This window comes from Oncorhynchus keta, chromosome 34 (assembly GCF_023373465.1).
Source record: "Oncorhynchus keta strain PuntledgeMale-10-30-2019 chromosome 34, Oket_V2, whole genome shotgun sequence".
Lineage (NCBI taxonomy): Eukaryota > Metazoa > Chordata > Actinopteri > Salmoniformes > Salmonidae > Oncorhynchus > Oncorhynchus keta.
The window spans coordinates 34,845,986-34,863,802 of NC_068454.1; the positions used below are offsets into that span (position 1 = coordinate 34,845,986).

A 17,817-nucleotide genomic window follows, 5' to 3' on the forward strand; every position below is an offset into this window, starting at 1 on the left:
TATTTAGACTGATGGATGCCACCCATTAGATAAAATACGGAACGGTTCCTTATTTCACTGAAAGAATAAACATCTTGATTTCGAGATGATAGTTTCCGGATTCGACCATATTAATGATCTAAGGCTCGCATTTCTGTGTGTTATTATGTTATAATTAAGTCTACGATTTCATAGAGCAGTCTGACTGAGCGATGGTAGGCACCAGCAGGCTCATAATCATTCATTCAAACAGCACTTTCGTGCGTTTTGCCAGCAGCTCTGCTGTTTATGACTTCAAGCCTATCATACTCCCGAGATTAGGCTGGTGTAACGATGTGATGTGAAATGGCTAGCTAGTTAGCGGGGTGGGCGCTAATAGCGTTTCAAACGTCACTCGCTCTGAGACTTGGAGTAGTTGTTCCCCTTGCTCTGCATGGGTAACGCTGCTTCTAGGGTGGCTGTTGTCGTTGTGTTCCTGGTTCGAGCCCAGGTAGGAGCGAGGAGAGGTACACAGGCTATACTGTTACACTGGCAATACTAAAGTGCCTATAAGAACATCCAATAGTCAAAGGTATATGAAATACAAATGGTATAGAGAGAAATAGTCCTATAATAACTGCAACCTAAAACTTCTTACCTGGGAATATTGAAAACGTATGTTAAAAGGAACCACTAGCTTTCATATGTTCTCATGTTCTGAGCGAGGAACTTAAAACGTTAGCTTTCTTACATGGCACATATTGCACTTTTACTTTCTTCTCCAACACTTTGTTTTTGCATTATTTAAACCAAATTGAACATGTTTCATTATTTATTTGAGGCTAAATTCATTTCATTGATGTATCATATTAAGTTAAAATAAGTGTTCATTCAGTATTGTTGTAATGGTCATTATTACAAATACATTTTAACAATCGTCCGATTTAATCGGTATCAGCTTTTTTTTGTCCTCCAATAATCGGTATCGGCGTTGAAAAATCATAATCGGTCGACCTCTATGTGGATGAAGGTCATGCTTAGGCGAATAAACTCTAAAGGGAAATAAATGGCTACACTTTTTTAGTTATTTCATTAAATTCAGTTTTTTAGAAAAGGGCTTTTTTTTTTTAAAGCACCGAGGTAACTCCCAGTAGTCTTTTAAAATTACATTCAGGAGCAAAAGGTTTTCAATGGTTGTTTTTAGTTCCCCCCCAAAAAATATTAATTGGAATATAGAATTGGAATTGAATATAACTAATAGTATGAAATAACATTGGAATATAACATTTGCTAAAAATAACTTAACTAATGAATTCAGTGTAACATTGTGACAATTCTCTTATGATGCTCTGCTATTGCACAATTCTAATTTGTACATAGGTCACAAATAAAGCTATCCCCAGTAAAATGTGAGTACAACTCATGAGCCCACCTTCTGCACTGCTCACACCTAATCCAGTCCCTACCTTTGAGAGATGCCAATTGAAAAGCTCTCTCTTAAAAATGTAACTATCTATCTAGCTATGACATAACATGTAAATAGCTAAAATGCTATAAAGTAACATTAACTGTAAAGCTATCAGTTACTAGTGGAAACATTTACAATTGCTATTAAGTTACATTTTAATGTATTTTACCTCAGACAATCTGGTGGTAAGGTTGCTAGCTAGCACTTCTAGCAGCTTATGCTAACAAGTTAGCTGGCTAGCATTTACTGCTAGTGAAGTTGCTAGCTAGCAAGTTAGCATAAACTAGCTTAACTGGGCTAGGTATTGTCTAAATGACAGGTAGAAACACATGCATAACCATAAAAGGGTAACTAAACACCCAGTGGCCAGTTACCCCCTCTCTCTAAACAGGTGGATTATTTATCTTAAGGCCTTCCCACTTGTATATAAAAATTTAAAAAAATTATAGATACAACGCCATTGGAATATATCTACAACATTTTGAAAATGTCCCAAAAATGTATCAACTTGCCACAAAATCGTTTGTTGAAGTATCGACGCAGTTTGTGGTGACACAGACAAAAAGAAATGTTGAGCAAGAGCAATGGCAAAACAAATTGGTCACATCTTTTTTTATTTGACCTTTATTTAACTAGGCAAGTCAGTTAAGAAAAAAATCTTATTTTCAATGACGGCCTTAGAACAGTGGATTAACTGCCTGTTCAGGGGCAGAATGACAGATCTGTACCTTGTCAGCTCAGGGGTTTGAACTTGCAACCTTCTGGTTACTAGTCCAACGCTCTAACCACTAGGCTACCCTGCCGCCCCATCTTGTGGTCTTAATGTGAATTACAGAGAGGGGGTGGGGAGGGGGCAGTTACCCTAGGAGGCTAGTTACCCCCTATTTCTCTACCATGCAAGACTGAGTTGATGTCACTGAAGAATCCAGATACTGAAGCTGTCAGAGCTCGCAGACAAAATCAGTCAATGTAGACAGTGAGGTGTCTGTTATGGTTCTCATCAACATGTCTTGGATGACATTATCTTTTAAAGACTTGCCAATGGTCAATATAGCCCCACATGGTACCATGAAGAGTGTATGTCTGTATTATGTTTGAGCTCTATTTTTCTGCAGACTATAAGGACCACAGGCTGGTTATAAAACTTACGACACAGAGGAGTCTAGACACATACTGAAACGTTTACACCTATTATTTAGTGCATGCTTTTAGTACATTTGAGGCTGAGTGGTAGCCACAGGTATTCAGGCCTCAAAGGTAGTAAAATGGTTTACAAAAATAAATTCCATCATATTCCCGTGAATTTAGCTTATAGTACTGTATCCATTTAATTGCCATATTCCATTGGTTTTGAGACAAAGTAGAGTCTCAATTCAACGGCTCAGACACAAGAGGTATGTGGCGGGGTCTACAATTAATCACGGCTTACAAAAAGAAAACCAGCCCCGTCGCGGACCAGGATGTCTTGCTCCCAGACAGACTAAACAACTTCTTTGCTCGCTTTGAGGACAATACAGTACCACTGGCCCGCTACCAAAACCTGCGGACTCTCCTTCACTGCAGCCGACGTGAGTAAAACATTTAAACGTGTTAACCCTCGCAAGGCTGTAAGCCCAGAGCATGCGCAGACCAGCTGGCTGGTGTGTTTACAGACATATTCAATCAACCCTTATCCCAGTCTGCTGTTCCCACATGCTTCAAGAGGGCCACTATTGTTCCTGTTCCCAAGAAAGCTAAGGTAACTGAGCTAAACGACTACCACCCCGTAGCACTCACTTCCGTCATCATGAAGTGCTTTGAGAGACTAGTCAAGGACCATATCACCTCCACCCTACCTGACACCCTAGACCCACTCCAATTTGCTTACCACCCCAACAGGTCCACAGATGACACAATCACACTGCCCTAACCCATCTGGACAAGAGGAATACCGATGCGAGAATGATGTTCATTGACTACAGCTCAGCATTTAACACCATAGTACCCTCCAAACTCGTCATTAAGCTCGAGACCCTGGGTCTGTGCAACTGGGTGCTGGACTTCCTGATGGGTCGCCCCCAGGTGGTGAGGGTAGGTAACAACATCTCCACCCCGCTGATCTTCAACACTGGGGCCCCACAAGGGTGCGTTCTGAGCCCTCTCTTGTACTCCCTGTTCACCGACAACTGCATGGCCATGCACGCCTCCAACTCAATCATCAAGTTGGCAGACGATACTACAGTGGTAGGCTTGATTACCAACAACGACGAGACGGCCTACAGGGAGGAGGAGAGGGCCCTCGGAGTGTGGTGTCAGGAAAACAACCTCACACTCAACGTCAACAAAACAAAGGAGATTATCGTGGACTTCAGGAAACAGCAGAGGGAGCACCACCCTATCCACATCGATGGGACAGTAGCGGAGAGGGTAGTAAGTTTTAAGTTCCTCTGCGTACACATCACGGACAAACTGTTTTGGTCCAGCCACACAGACAGCGTGGTGAAGAAGGTGCGGCAGCCTCAGGAGGCTGAAGATATTCGGCTTGTCACCAAAAGCACTCAAACCTTTACAGATGCACAATCGAGAGCATCCTGTCGGGCTGTATCACCGCCTGTTATGGCAACTGCTCTGCTCACAACCATAAGGCTCTCCAGAGGGTAGTGAGGTCTGCACAACGCATCACCGGGGGCAAACTACCTGCCCTCCAGGACACCTACACCACCCGATGTCACAGGAAGGCCATAACGATCATCAAGGACAACAACCACCTGAGCCACTGGCTGTTCACTCCGCTATCATCCAGAAGGCGAGGTCAGTACAGGTGCATAAAAGCAAGGACCGAGAGACTGGAAAAAATGTTTCTATTTCAAGGCCATCAGACTGTTAAACAGCCACCACTACATTGAGTGGCTGCTGCCAACATACTGACTCAACTCCAGCCACTTTAATAATGGAAAAATTGATGTAAAAAATGTATCACTAGCCACTTTAAACAATGCCACTTAATATAATGTTTACATACCCTATTCATCTCATATGTATATACTGTACTCTATACAATCTACTGCATCTTGCCATCTTTATGTAATACATGTATCACTAGCCACTTTAAACAATGCCACTTTTATATGTTTACATACCCTATTCATCTCATATGTATATACTATACTCGATACCATCTACTGCATCTTGCCTATGCCGTTCTGTACCATCACTCATTCATATCTTTATGTACATATTCTTCATCCCTTTACACTTGTGTGTATAAGGTAGTTATTGTGAAATTGTTAGGTTAGATTACTCGTTGGTTATTACTGCATTGTCGGAACTAGAAGCACAAGCATTTCGCTACACTCGCATTAACATCTGCTAACCATGTGTATGTGACAAATAAAATTCGATTTGATTTGAAAGTGCTTGAATTTCTGTTTAATCACAATAACTGAGTACAATGCACAAGTCAAGAACAAGTCAAGCTGAGTCACAGTTGAAATTAAGGTATTGGAGGGATGGGAGGAAGGCAGTGGGAGGCATGGGGGATCTTGTTGCCAATCATCAGAAAGGCATTTCCTCCTTATTGCTGCTCCTCAGGCACTTCCTGTTCACAAACAACCCTCAAACACAGAGGCAAGAACCTCCTCAGTTCCTCTGTACTGTGCGCCACAGAGAACATGAACCCAAATCTCTCAGCTATCAAAGTCCTGCTCTCACACAGGGTGCTAGCATGTACTGTCTGTGCATCTTAGGCCGTGAACACAGATTTACTACAACTGTAATGACGATAACTGTCAGTGTTCGTCCTCTGTTTTTTTAATGTACACAGACTGATTAATGTTCTGAGAATGCTTCCCAGTCTTACATACAGACAGTTAGCCCTCCTCTTGTGTGGAACAGTGTCATTACTCAAAGTGATCTGCAGTACAACAGAAAGGAAGTCATAATCTATTTTCATGATATTAAAACTAGCATTTTGAAATTGTTGCTCATTGCTCACTCATTTTTACAGCTGTGATGACAAGTGATGTCAGGCAACTTCATCTGCAAGCCAGCATTGTTCCACACGAGTCTGATGTGCACTTTTATTGCCAAAACAGGTCAGCAGTATCTCAAGCCTATAGTTGAAATGAATAACATCGGCACATAACCAAATATTCTGTATGACATATTAATTACAAGCGGTTTGGAACCTAAATTAATTTCCCATCGTTTTGTTCTGAACAGAACCCTTATTTTTTGGGGACGGTAGGGATATCCTTGTCTCATCGCGCACCAGCGACTCCTGTGGCGGGCCGGGGACAAGTTTTAATATAGTAGTGGGCTAAGATGAGAAGAACTTTGGCGCGGCCAAATGCAGGATACTGTGCAACTCGCTATTAAGGTAGAATGATAATTTGTTTTATCATTATTATTGTATATCATTGTTATTACTGTAAGCCTATTTATTTATCGAAACCAGTTCTTTAAATATGCTAAATTGTAACATTTTTGTTGGCTAAATTAAGGTTGATTTATAAGTAGGCATATAGTACCAAAAATCTCAAATTTGAACTCATCAGACCTAAGAACAGATTTCCACCACTCTAATGTCAATTGCTCGTGTTTCTTGGCCCAAGCAAGTCTCTTCTTCTTATTGGTGTCCTTTAGTAGTGATTTCTTTGCAGCAAATTGACCATGAAGACCTGATTCACCACAGTCTCCTCTGAACAGTAGATGTTGAGATGTGTCTGTTACTTGAACTCTGTGAATAATTTATTTGGGCTGCCATTTCTGAGGTTGGTAACTCTAATCAACTTATCCTATGCAGCAGAGGTAACTCTTCCTTTCCTGTGGCAGTCCTCATAAGAGCCAGTTTCATCATAGCGCTTGATGGTTCTTGCGACTCCTGAATTTTTTTTCGGATTTACTGACCTTCATGTCTGAAAGTAATAGTTAACTGTCATTTATTTTGCTTATTTAAGCTGTACTTGCCATAATATTGACTTGGTCTTTTACCAAATAGGGCTATCTTCTGTGATGTTGGCTTTCGCCGACTGGTCGAGCACCGGTACGCACTGCCAAGTAACTTGTCACATATATATATTAGTGATGCACTAATACTAATATTAGTGATGCACATGGTGGACACCTAAGCCTATAGGCCCTATGCATGCAATGCCTCATCTGACAGCTGAACAGAGGGGTGGGAAATTATTACTTTAGGAAAGTAAAAAACAAAACATAAAATAGGCTATAAAGTTTTACATATCCTACACATCAAATACAAGAAAGTGTTTTTGTAATTTGTTATATGCTGTTTTTATGGACACGTAAATGTGGCTCATTTGGCCAATATCCCTCGTTTGTTGATGGCGCTGGCTGCACCAGATCGCAGATCGCTGAATGCATATGGAAGTCCGGTAAATTTCTCAAATGTCTGGTAAATGTAAATCTTCCCGGTCACGTGTCTGGTGATACATTTTACTTAGGAAACCCTGGCACACACGCTTGCAAAGATTTTCTGGCTGGCAGGCACACAGTGGAACAGGCGTTTTTTTTTTTTGTGGGACGGGGAAAAAATGTTGGGAACGTAAAAACACATTATTAACCGGTTCCCATGATTTTAAAATAATGTTTCTGTTTCGCAACATTTAAGATCACTTTCGTTTGCGGTTCTGATTCTGTTCCCCGTCAAATTACATTATTTTCAGGTCTTCGGTTCTTTTCCCTGAACCGGTTCCAACATCTGATTTTACAAACGCGGTACACACCAGTGAAACCTCATCATAGGACTGCTCGGTCCATCTGGTGTCAGTAAACATTTCAATATAATTAATCATGCTAGTAAATTGATCAACTTCATTCTTTAATCAGATCTGGAGTACAATGTGCACAGTCAGTCAGGAATGCAATGCCACTGTCTATAGGGAGACAACACAATGCCCCGTACTGTCCTACAGAGGGACGACTCTACATTGAACAGTAATCACATCACCTTGGTGTCTGAGTCCATATCCTGTGTGGAGGATGATGATATATTGAGAATATCTTTATAGCTGAATACATTATCTTGAAAAAGTAGAGGCAGTTAGCAAATGACAGTGGTTAGCAAATGACAGTGGTTTTGACAGCTAACAGCTAACAGCTAGCCAACGTCTACTGAATAGCACTCAACAACCCGGTCGCAGTCACAGGTAGTATCACATTTTCATTTCATTTCATTACAGTACAACGGTTTGATTTGTTTGATCGTAGCGAGCTACATAGCTAGCTACATAGCCGTCTTTGTATCAAAGATAATTGTGTAGTCTAGAGCGATTTTCTAGGTTAGCTAGCCAGCTATTGTCGTTCTTTTAACGCAAAGTAACGTAAACAACACTGCTAGCTAGCCAGCTAGCCCCCGAATAGCAGCACTGCAGAAACTATTACACTCAACGGAACGACTTGATTAGTGTAGTGTCAACAACGCAGCTACTGCCAGCTAGCCTACTTCAGCAGTACTGTATCATTTTAATCATTTTAGTCAATAAGATTCTTGCTACGTAAGCTTAACTTTCTGAACATTCGAGACGTGTAGTCCACTTGTCATTCCAATCTCCTTTGCATTAGCGTAGCCTCTTCTGTAGCTTGTCAACTATGTGTCTGTCTATCCCTGTTCTCTCCTCTCTGCACAGACCATACAAACGCTCCACACCGCGTGGCCGCGGCCACCCTAATCTGGTGGTCCCAGCGCGCACGACCCACGTGGAGTTCCAGGTCTCCGGTAGCCTCTGGAACTGCCGATCTGCGGCCAACAAGGCAGAGTTCATCTCAGCCTATGCCTCCCTCCAGTCCCTCGACTTCTTGGCACTGACGGAAACATGGATCACCACAGACAACACTGCTACTCCTACTGCTCTCTCTTCGTCCGCCCACGTGTTCTCGCACACCCCGAGAGCTTCTGGTCAGCGGGGTGGTGGCACCGGGATCCTCATCTCTCCCAAGTGGTCATTCTCTCTTTCTCCCCTCACCCATCTGTCTATCGCCTCCTTTGAATTCCATGCTGTCACAGTTACCAGCCCTTTCAAGCTTAACATCCTTATCATTTATCGCCCTCCAGGTTCCCTCGGAGAGTTCATCAATGAGCTTGATACCTTGATAAGCTCCTTTCCTGAGGACGGCTCACCTCTCACAGTGCTGGGCGACTTTAACCTCCCCACGTCTACCTTTGACTCATTCCTCTCTGCCTCCTTCTTTCCACTCCTCTCCTCTTTTGACCTCACCTTCTCACCTTCCCCCCCTACTCACAAGGCAGGCAATACGCTCGACCTCATCTTTACTAGATGCTGTTCTTCCACTAACCTTATTGCAACTCCCCTCCAAGTCTCCGACCACTACCTTGTATCCTTTTCCCTCTCGCTCTCATCTAACACCTCCCACACGGCCCCTACTCGGATGGTATCGCGCCGTCCCAACCTTCGCTCTCTCTCCCCCGCTACTCTCTCCTCTTCCATCCTATCATCTCTTCCCTCTGCTCATACCTTCTCCAACCTATCTCCTGATTCTGCCTCCTCAACCCTCCTCTCCTCCCTTTCTGCATCCTTTGACTCTCTATGTCCCCTATCCTCCAGGCCGGCGCGGTCCTCCCCTCCCGCCCCGTGGCTCGACGACTCATTGAGAGCTCACAGAACAGGGCTCCGGGCAGCTGAGCGGAAATGGAGGAAAACTCGCCTCCCTGCGGACCTGGCATCCTTTCACTCCCTCCTCTCTACATTTTCCTCCTCTGTCTCTGCTGCTAAAGCCATTTTCTACCACTCTAAATTCCAAGCATCTGCCTCTAACCCTAGGAAGCTCTTTGCCACCTTCTCCTCACTCCTGAATCCTCCTCCCCCTCCTCCCTCTCTGCAGATGACTTCGTCAACCATTTTGAAAAGAAGGTCGACGACATCCGATCCTCGTTTGCTAAGTCAAACGGCACCGCTGGTTCTGCTCACACTGCCCTACCCTGTGCTCTGACCTCTTTCTCCCTCTCTCTCCAGATGAAATCTCGCGTCTTGTGACGGCCGGCCGCCCAACAACCTGCCCGCTTGACCCTATCCCCTCCTCTCTTCTCCAGACCATTTCCGGAGACCTTCTCCCCTACCTCACCTCGCTCATCAACTCATCCCTGACCGCTGGCTACGTTCCTTCCGTCCTCAAGAGAGCGAGAGTTGCACCCCTTCTGAAAAAACCTACACTCAATCCCTCCGATGTCAACAACTACAGACCAGTATCCCTTCTTTCTTTTCTCTCCAAAACTCTTGAACGTGCCGTCCTTGGCCAGCTCTCCCGCTATCTCTCTCTGAATGACCTTCTTGATCCAAATCAGTCAGGTTTCAAGACTAGTCATTCAACTGAGACTGCTCTTCTCTGTATCACGGAGGCGCTCCGCACTGCTAAAGCTAACTCTCTCTCCTCTGCTCTCATCCTTCTAGACCTATCGGCTGCCTTCGATACTGTGAACCATCAGATCCTCCTCTCCACCCTCTCCGAGTTGGGCATCTCCGGCGCGGCCCACACTTGGATTGCGTCCTACCTGACAGGTCGCTCCTACCAGGTGGCGTGGCGAGAATCTGTCTCCTCACCACGCGCTCTCACCACTGGTGTCCCCCAGGGCTCTGTTCTAGGCCCTCTCCTATTCTCGCTATACACCAAGTCACTTGGCTCTGTCATAACCTCACATGGTCTCTCCTATCATTGCTATGCAGACGACACACAATTAATCTTCTCCTTTCCCCCTTCTGATGACCAGGTGGCGAATCGCATCTCTGCATGTCTGGCAGACATATCAGTGTGGATGACGGATCACAACCTCAAGCTGAACCTCGGCAAGACGGAGCTGCTCTTCCTCCCGGGGAAGGACTGCCCGTTCCATGATCTCGCCATCACGGTTGACAACTCCATTGTGTCCTCCTCCCAGAGCGCTAAGAACCTTGGCGTGATCCTGGACAACACCCTGTCGTTCTCAACTAACATCAAGGCGGTGGCCCGTTCCTGTAGATTCATGCTCTACAACATCCGCAGAGTACGACCCTGCCTCACACAGGAAGCGGTGCAGGTCCTAATCCAGGCACTTGTCATCTCCCGTCTGGACTACTGCAACTCTGTTGGCTGGGCTCCCTGCCTGTGCCATTAAACCCCTACAACTCATCCAGAACGCCGCAGCCCGTCTGGTGTTCAACCTTCCCAAGTTCTCTCACGTCACCCCGCTCCTCCGCTCTCTCCACTGGCTTCCAGTTGAAGCTTGCATCTGCTACAAGACCATGGTGCTTGCCTACGGAGCTGTGAGGGGAACAGCACCTCAGTACCTCCAGGCTCTGATCAGGCCCTACACCCAAACAAGGGCACTGCGTTCATCCACCTCTGGCCTGCTCGCCTCCCTACCACTGAGGAAGTACAGTTCCCGCTCAGCCCAGTCAAAACTGTTCGCTGCTCTGCCCCCCAATGGTGGAACAAACTCCCTCACGACGCCAGGACAGCGGAGTCAATCACCACCTTCCGGAGACACCTGAAACCCCACCTCTTTAAGGAATACCTAGGATAGGATAAGTAATCCTTCTCACCCCCCTTTAAGATTTAGATGCACTATTGTAAAGTGACTATTCTACTGGATGTCATAAGGTGAATGCACCAATTTGTAAGTCGCTCTGGATAAGAGCGTCTGCTAAATGACTTAAATGTAAATGTTGATGTAGATGGCTGATTACACAATGGCTATTACACAATACACAATGTCATTTGTAGGCATTGTTTTACTTGGGAACTCTTTCCCTTTGAAACTTGAAAGAAAGGTCACCTCCCTTCCCTATTTCAGTTGATCCACTTGAGTTCCACACTAATTCTCAACTTCACACCAAAGCAATGAAAACTGTACAGCCCTTTTTCAATTTTCAAATTCAGCAGACTGTCTGATAACAGAGAGTAGCCTAGATTTTGCAGTAGAGTGGAGAATTAAGTGCCAATTCAAGAAGCACACATTCTGGGATTATTTTAATTATGCAGCCTGTCTCTTCTTTTCTTGCACTTGCATGGTAGGACAGATATACTGTACTACTGTTGGGCGGTATACTGTATTTTGAAAAACCCACAGGAGTTTTTCAATATATGTGAATATTTGTAGCAATCTTGTAAGTTAATACCTGCAGTCAAATGGTGCAATACATTAGGCAATAAAGCAGATTGCGTTCTTAATTTCACCTGTCACAAATAGTTTACATTATTAAGCTTACTATAGTGCCCCAGAACAGTTGAGCCAGTCACGTGTTGGTTTTAAAGAGCACAATAAGAGAAGCATGAGCTGGTGAGTCCATAGCGTTCTATTGGAGAGTGTCTGTTGTGTGGAGGTAATGAAGTTACACGTGTATGCAATTTACAACTAAATGTTTGCCGTCAGATATCTTATAACTGCTTTCTGCCATGTTTTAGAAGTCAGAGAGCTCTGTTAAAGGCACAGCTGCCATTTTTCCCTGTGCTTCCTACTAGAGTTTTTTTCCTCCATTCTTCTCCCCTCTGCTCCCCTCTTCTCGGTGTACACATATGGGTCTTACTTAAGAAAAGCATGCATCAAAACTTTGTTCATTTGCACAATTTCTCTCATTCACTTTCGCTTGTAAATGTCCACACTCACCGAAAATTACATTTTTAGCTACTAGATATGCTTGTATAACTTTAGGAGCTGGATTTGCCTATCTTAGCAATTATTTCATGTTAGTTTTCACTTGTTAGCATTTAGCTAACAGTATCTTGTGCTAATCTTATTAGCATTTTAGTAATAGAGGCCCAATAGTATTTTTGTGTGTTTTTAGCGCATCCTTGTGTGCGATGTCAGTGATACCGTAAATCCAGGGATGGCAGAAGAATGGTATGAAAATCTCAATACCGCCCAAGCCGATTAACTGTATTTAATTACCAAAGCCCATTCATTTACATTTCAGTGAACATATTGATTGCTTTTGTGTTTTTGCAGGATGTATTTAATGACATGTTACACCTTAGATGAGGTTTATGAGCACATGTATCTGACCTGAATGTAAAAGACAGGCGTAGTCTGTAATAAAACCATTTGCACCAGCCCTCCCCTGGGGGGCCTGAACACAGTAGGAACCAAATCACTGGATATAAGGAGTGGTGTGGATGATAGATTCATAGTGCATTTCCCCTGTAGGGTTTTAAGAGAAAGGGCATTTCGGTTGTTCTGTCATGGCCTCAGCACTGTTTCAGAATGTGATAGGCTAATCCGCATACAGTGCCTGGTGCTGCAGTTGAGTTACCTTCCACCAACGCATGGTGATGGTAGGCTCCTTGGAGCAGCAGAGGTTAAACTTATAACACATGTAGTGTTTATATTCATGTTGTGGTGTGTCTATGCCAGGGTCTGCGTATGTGGGCAAGTTGCACTAAAATCAGCCTATCCTCTGCTGATTGCACCCTATCTCTCTCGCTCTCTGCCTCGCTCTCTCTCTCTCTCTGCCTCGCTCTCTCTCTGCCTATCTCTGTCTCTCTCTCTCTGCCTCGCTCTCTCTCTGCCTATCTCTGTCTCTCTCTCTCTGCCTCGCTCTGTCTCTCTCTCTCCCTCTCTTTCCCTCTCTCTCCCTCTCTCTCTCGCTCTGAAGTTGAGAATGCTGACAAGAGGTATGGGTAAAAGTACAAGTCAAATTAGGGCAGCACACAAGGGACCATCTGATTCATATAACCTGCAGCCACGTAGACTAAACAACCCAACCACCCATAATATTACGGCAGTTTGTCACTCATAAATAATTATGTTGTTCATTGTTTCTTTATGTGACTTTAATGATGTAATTAATTTGGCAGGTGAGGTTTAGAAATAGATGGCCTGCAGTAATGTTACTTATCAGGGTTTAACTAAAGGTACCACCTGTAGGTTGATTGATTTGGTTTAACCTGTTTTTAAAGACAGATGAAGAAACCTCATGAATGCAAACCTCACACCCCCTTGTCATTCATTAGTCTAATGGCACCATCTGTAACAGTTTTGTGTATGTGAAGGAGAGTCAGACCAAAATGCGGCGTGGCTATTGAGATTCATGTTTAATGAAACAAAGTAAACACGAATCAAATACAAAAACGTAACACGAAAACCGAAACAGCCTAATACTGGTGCAAAGTAACACAGAGACAGTAACAAGGACAATCAACCACAAAACCCAACACCAAACAGGCTACCTAAATATGGTTCCCAATCAGAGACAATGACGAACACCTGCCTCTGATTGAGAACCATATCAGGCCAAACATAGAACTAGACAAACTAGACATGTAACATAGAATGCCCACTCAGCACACACCCTGACCAACCAAAACATAGAAACATACAAAGCAAACTATGGTCAGGGTGTGACACCATCAGCAGTGGCAAAAAATATTTGCTTTTTGTTTGGTTTACATTGGCTTCATCCACTGTTTTTGAGAGATATCTTTGGCGATAGTAAGACAGTGCCACCCCCCTTCCTTAAACCCCCTTGCGCAACCTAATGCTGGAAACAAATATCTTTAGGTTGTCATCCAGATTCACATGTATCTATTTTCCAAGCTAAAGCACACTACATTTTACAAAAAGGTTTGCTCTGCTTCGTGTTTTCAATTTTGCCATGGAAAAAATATTGTGATACTAGTATCATCACAGCCCTACTGATGAATGTGTAATATCTTGCTAAAGCATCTGCGTTTGTTCGATTCCTCACAAAACTAGATACATTTTTGTGGGATTTGCATGGAATTTCATCGATTAGAAGGGTCCTTTGGAGGAAGGATAGTTGACATCTATCTGACATTTGTATCATAAAGCTTAATTGAGAAATAATTCATTGAAGTTGGAACATTTGACATTTTGGTCTTACCAAGACCTCCTTTAAGACTCCATAATGTTTCATCTGTAGGTGCTAAAAAGCAAAATATGGGGCCATATGACGCTTTAAACCTTGCTCTATAATATGAGTCATATTTTTATTTCAATAAAAACATTCTTACATTTATTTATGAATATGAAAAATATGAATATTGAAAATAAACCATTTTAATTTGCCAAATGTTTCAATATATTGTTGAACATAGTATACTCTAAGGACATATCAAAGTTCCAGTGTGGGATCTCTGCCAGTTACTTTATACAGAGAAATTGGCATTATAGGCAATGTACCCAATCACAGCCCTCCTTTTACTTGCATCATTGCACATCCTGCAAATCACCAGCAGAGGTTGATCATTTTGAATACATTTAACTCTGTTGACAATGCTTACAAATTGGATCATAACTCTAAAAGTAGCAGATATCCCACTCTGGAACTTTAATATACAGTGCCTTTGGAAAGTATTCAGATCCCTTGACTTTTTACACATTTTGGTACATTACAGCCTTACTCTAAAGTTGATTCATTCGTTTTTTCCCCCTCATCAATCTATACACAATACCCCATAATGACAAAGCAAAAACAGTTTTTTAGAAATGTTTTCTAATAAATAAAAAATAAAAATGAAATAACACATTTACATAAGTATTCAGACTCTTTACTCAGTAATATATTTAAGCACCGTTTGCAGTGATTACAGCCTTAAGTCTTCTTCGGTATGATGCTACAAGCTTGGCACACCTGTATTTGTGGAGGTTGTCTCACTCTTCTCTGCAGATCCTCTCAAGCTCTGTCAGGTTTGATGGGGAGCGTCGCTGCACCGCATATTTTCAGGTCTCTCCAGAGATGTTTGATTAGATTCAAGTCCTTGCTCTGGCTGGCCACTCAAGGACGCTCTGAGACTTGTCCTGAAGCCAGTCCTGCATTGTCTTGGCTGTGTGCTTAGGGTCGTTGTCCTGTTGAATGGTGAACCGTTGCTCCAGTCTGAGGTCCTGAGCACTCTGGAGCAGGTTTTCATCAAAGATCCCTCTGTACTTTGCTCCACTCATCTTTCCTTCTATCCTGACTACTCTCCCAGTTCCTGCCACTGAAAAACATCTCCACAGAATGATGCTGCCACCCCCATGCTTCACTTTAGGGATGGTGCTAGGTTTCCTCCAGACGTGACGCTTGGCATTCAGGCCAAAGAGTTCAATCTTGGTTTCATCAGACCAGAGAATCTGGTTTCTCATGGTCTTAGAGTCTTTAGGAGCCTTTTGGCAAACTCCAAGCTGGCTGTCATGTGTCTGTTTAATGAGGAATGGCTTCCGTCTGGCCACTCCACCATAAAGGCCTAATTGGTGGAGTGCTGCAGAAATGATTGTCCTTCTGGAAGATTCTCCCATTTTCACCTCCTTGACCAAGGCCCTTCTCCCCCAATTGCTCAGTTTGGCCGGGCGGCCAGCTCTAGGAAGTCATGGTTCCAAGCTTATTCCATTTAAGAATGATGGAGGCTACTGTGTTCTTGGGGACCTTCAATGCTGCAAACATTTTCTTCCCTAGATCGGTGCCTCGACACAATTCTGTCTCGGAACTCTAAGGACAATTCCTTTGCCTCATGGCTTGGTTTTAGCTCTGATATGCACTGTCAACGGTGGGACCTTATATAGACAGGCGTGTGCCTTTCCAAATCATGTCCAATCAATTGAATTTACCACAGGTGGACTCCAATCAAGTTTTAGAAACATCTCAAGGATGATCGATGGAAACAGGATGCATCTGAGCTCAATTTCAAGTCTCATAGCAAAGGGCCTGAATACTTATAAACAGAAACACCTTATTTACATATATTGAATGCATTTGCTAACATTTCTAATTACTCATTTTCCCTTTGTCATTATGGGGCATTGTGTGTAATTTAATACATTTTAGAGTAAGGCTGTAACGTAACAAAGTGGAAAATGTTAAGGGGTCTGAATATTTTCTGAAGACATTGTATATATGTATTTGTAAGGGATAATCAATGAGGGCTAATGCATTCTATGGGAAATAATGAACGACATGGAAGGTGTGTTCCACGAACTGCTAGCGGAGTGGAACTAACCTTCCATGGATTTGCATTATTTTACTGAGATCGCATAGAGACCTGAGTTTATCCCTTTAATAACATGGCTATAATTTAACACATTATCCATTAGAAAAGTAGAAATGTGCTCAACATCTACTCAAGTAGCTAGCAAGTTTACTAGATATACAGTAGTTGCCTTTGTAACCAAACAAATAGACTTGCTAGTTTAGCTAACCAAACCATCAGTCCTAGCTTGCTATTATGAAGATTGAATTCAACAATGCCAATAATGTCGACTTTTGCTTTCAAAGCAGCTCAAACATGTAAGAATGAACTAAAGCTATTGAATTCCACAGTGCTGATATACCGTGCGTTATAGGAAAATAATGCACACTCTAGAATGCCCTTCAAGCCAATCAGAACCGAGTACTGAACTGAAGCAGCACACTTGTAGTTTTTTATTTGGAACAGAGCCCTGTCTCCCCACCATCACACAATTACTGTTGTTATTTACGCAATCCAAAAACGCTCCATTATAAATCGCAATCTGGGACATTTGAAAGCGTATTCTATTGGCAACATGTCTATATCTAAGTTAGAAAATACAATCTTACAGTGTCGGGCTTTTAAAAGGCACTTCAGACAAACCGATTCTAATTTTGGTACGCATTGAATGGGGAGTCATGAATGCTTTCAAGCGTGTGGTCCACAGCAAATTTTCTTCACAATACAATAAACCTGGGCTCATTCTGTTCAGGACAACCCAGGGTATAACGCATGTCATCCTTCTAACTGTGGATCAAACAAGCAATCATAAACATTGATGCTGTAAATTACATGAGTTTTCAAATATGGAAATGTAAAGTGCACATTTTGGAGTCATGGGTGTGTAGTTTGCTTGTATGACATCAATGCGGTATTTATTATAATCCTCAATGTCTCATCATTCAGAACATACTGACTCCTCTTGATTTACAGCATTTCCCTCACTCAGACAACAAAACATTTGCATAATTAGCGGGAGGGATGGCGGCATCTTCTTGTCGTGAGCGGCGCTCGAGTTCATAATGGCTGTCAATGAAAACCAATACAGCGCATAGAACTGGAGAACCTGAGCTCTAACCTCGTGTATAGCATGTTACTGTACAGCCACTGGGTTCCAATTTAGGTGCTTATCAATTACAAAATCTGCCATTTTCAACCAGTATGTATACCAGTGTTTTCCACAAGCACATGGAGTAGCCAGCCGTATAGAACAAGTAGCCAGCCAGGATCCCCGGGGCATTCGAATGCCTCTGGGACATTCTAATGCCTTGATTCCATCAGAAATACACAGCTTAATTATTGAATGAAAACATTTCTTGTGGTATTGATTACAATTTAAATGACTTATGTATCAATTCAGTGTATTTTAGGGATATTGTCTAGGGGTATTGTCCCTTGAGATTGAATTATTTTACTGGATGATATGAATTGCCAAATGTATGTTTGTTCTTCAAATT

The 17,817-nt window shown here is 42.9% G+C and overlaps 2 protein-coding genes across 2 annotated transcripts in view; one reads left to right on the top strand and one right to left on the bottom strand.

Moving 5' to 3' along the window:
• LOC118367002 (SH3 domain-binding protein 4-like) overlaps positions 1-17,817 on the bottom strand; it is a 66,174-nt gene that overhangs the window by 38,260 nt on the left and 10,097 nt on the right. The gene's annotated exons all lie outside the window — the stretch shown is intronic.
• Positions 9,747-17,817, top strand: part of LOC127915103 (uncharacterized) — a 407,393-nt gene continuing 399,322 nt past the window's right edge. Inside the window, exon 1 of the mRNA XM_052493737.1 lies at positions 9,747-10,457. Coding sequence (XP_052349697.1) covers positions 10,197-10,457 — 261 coding nt within the window. The 5' untranslated portion in view covers positions 9,747-10,196. The remainder of the gene's footprint in view (positions 10,458-17,817) is intronic.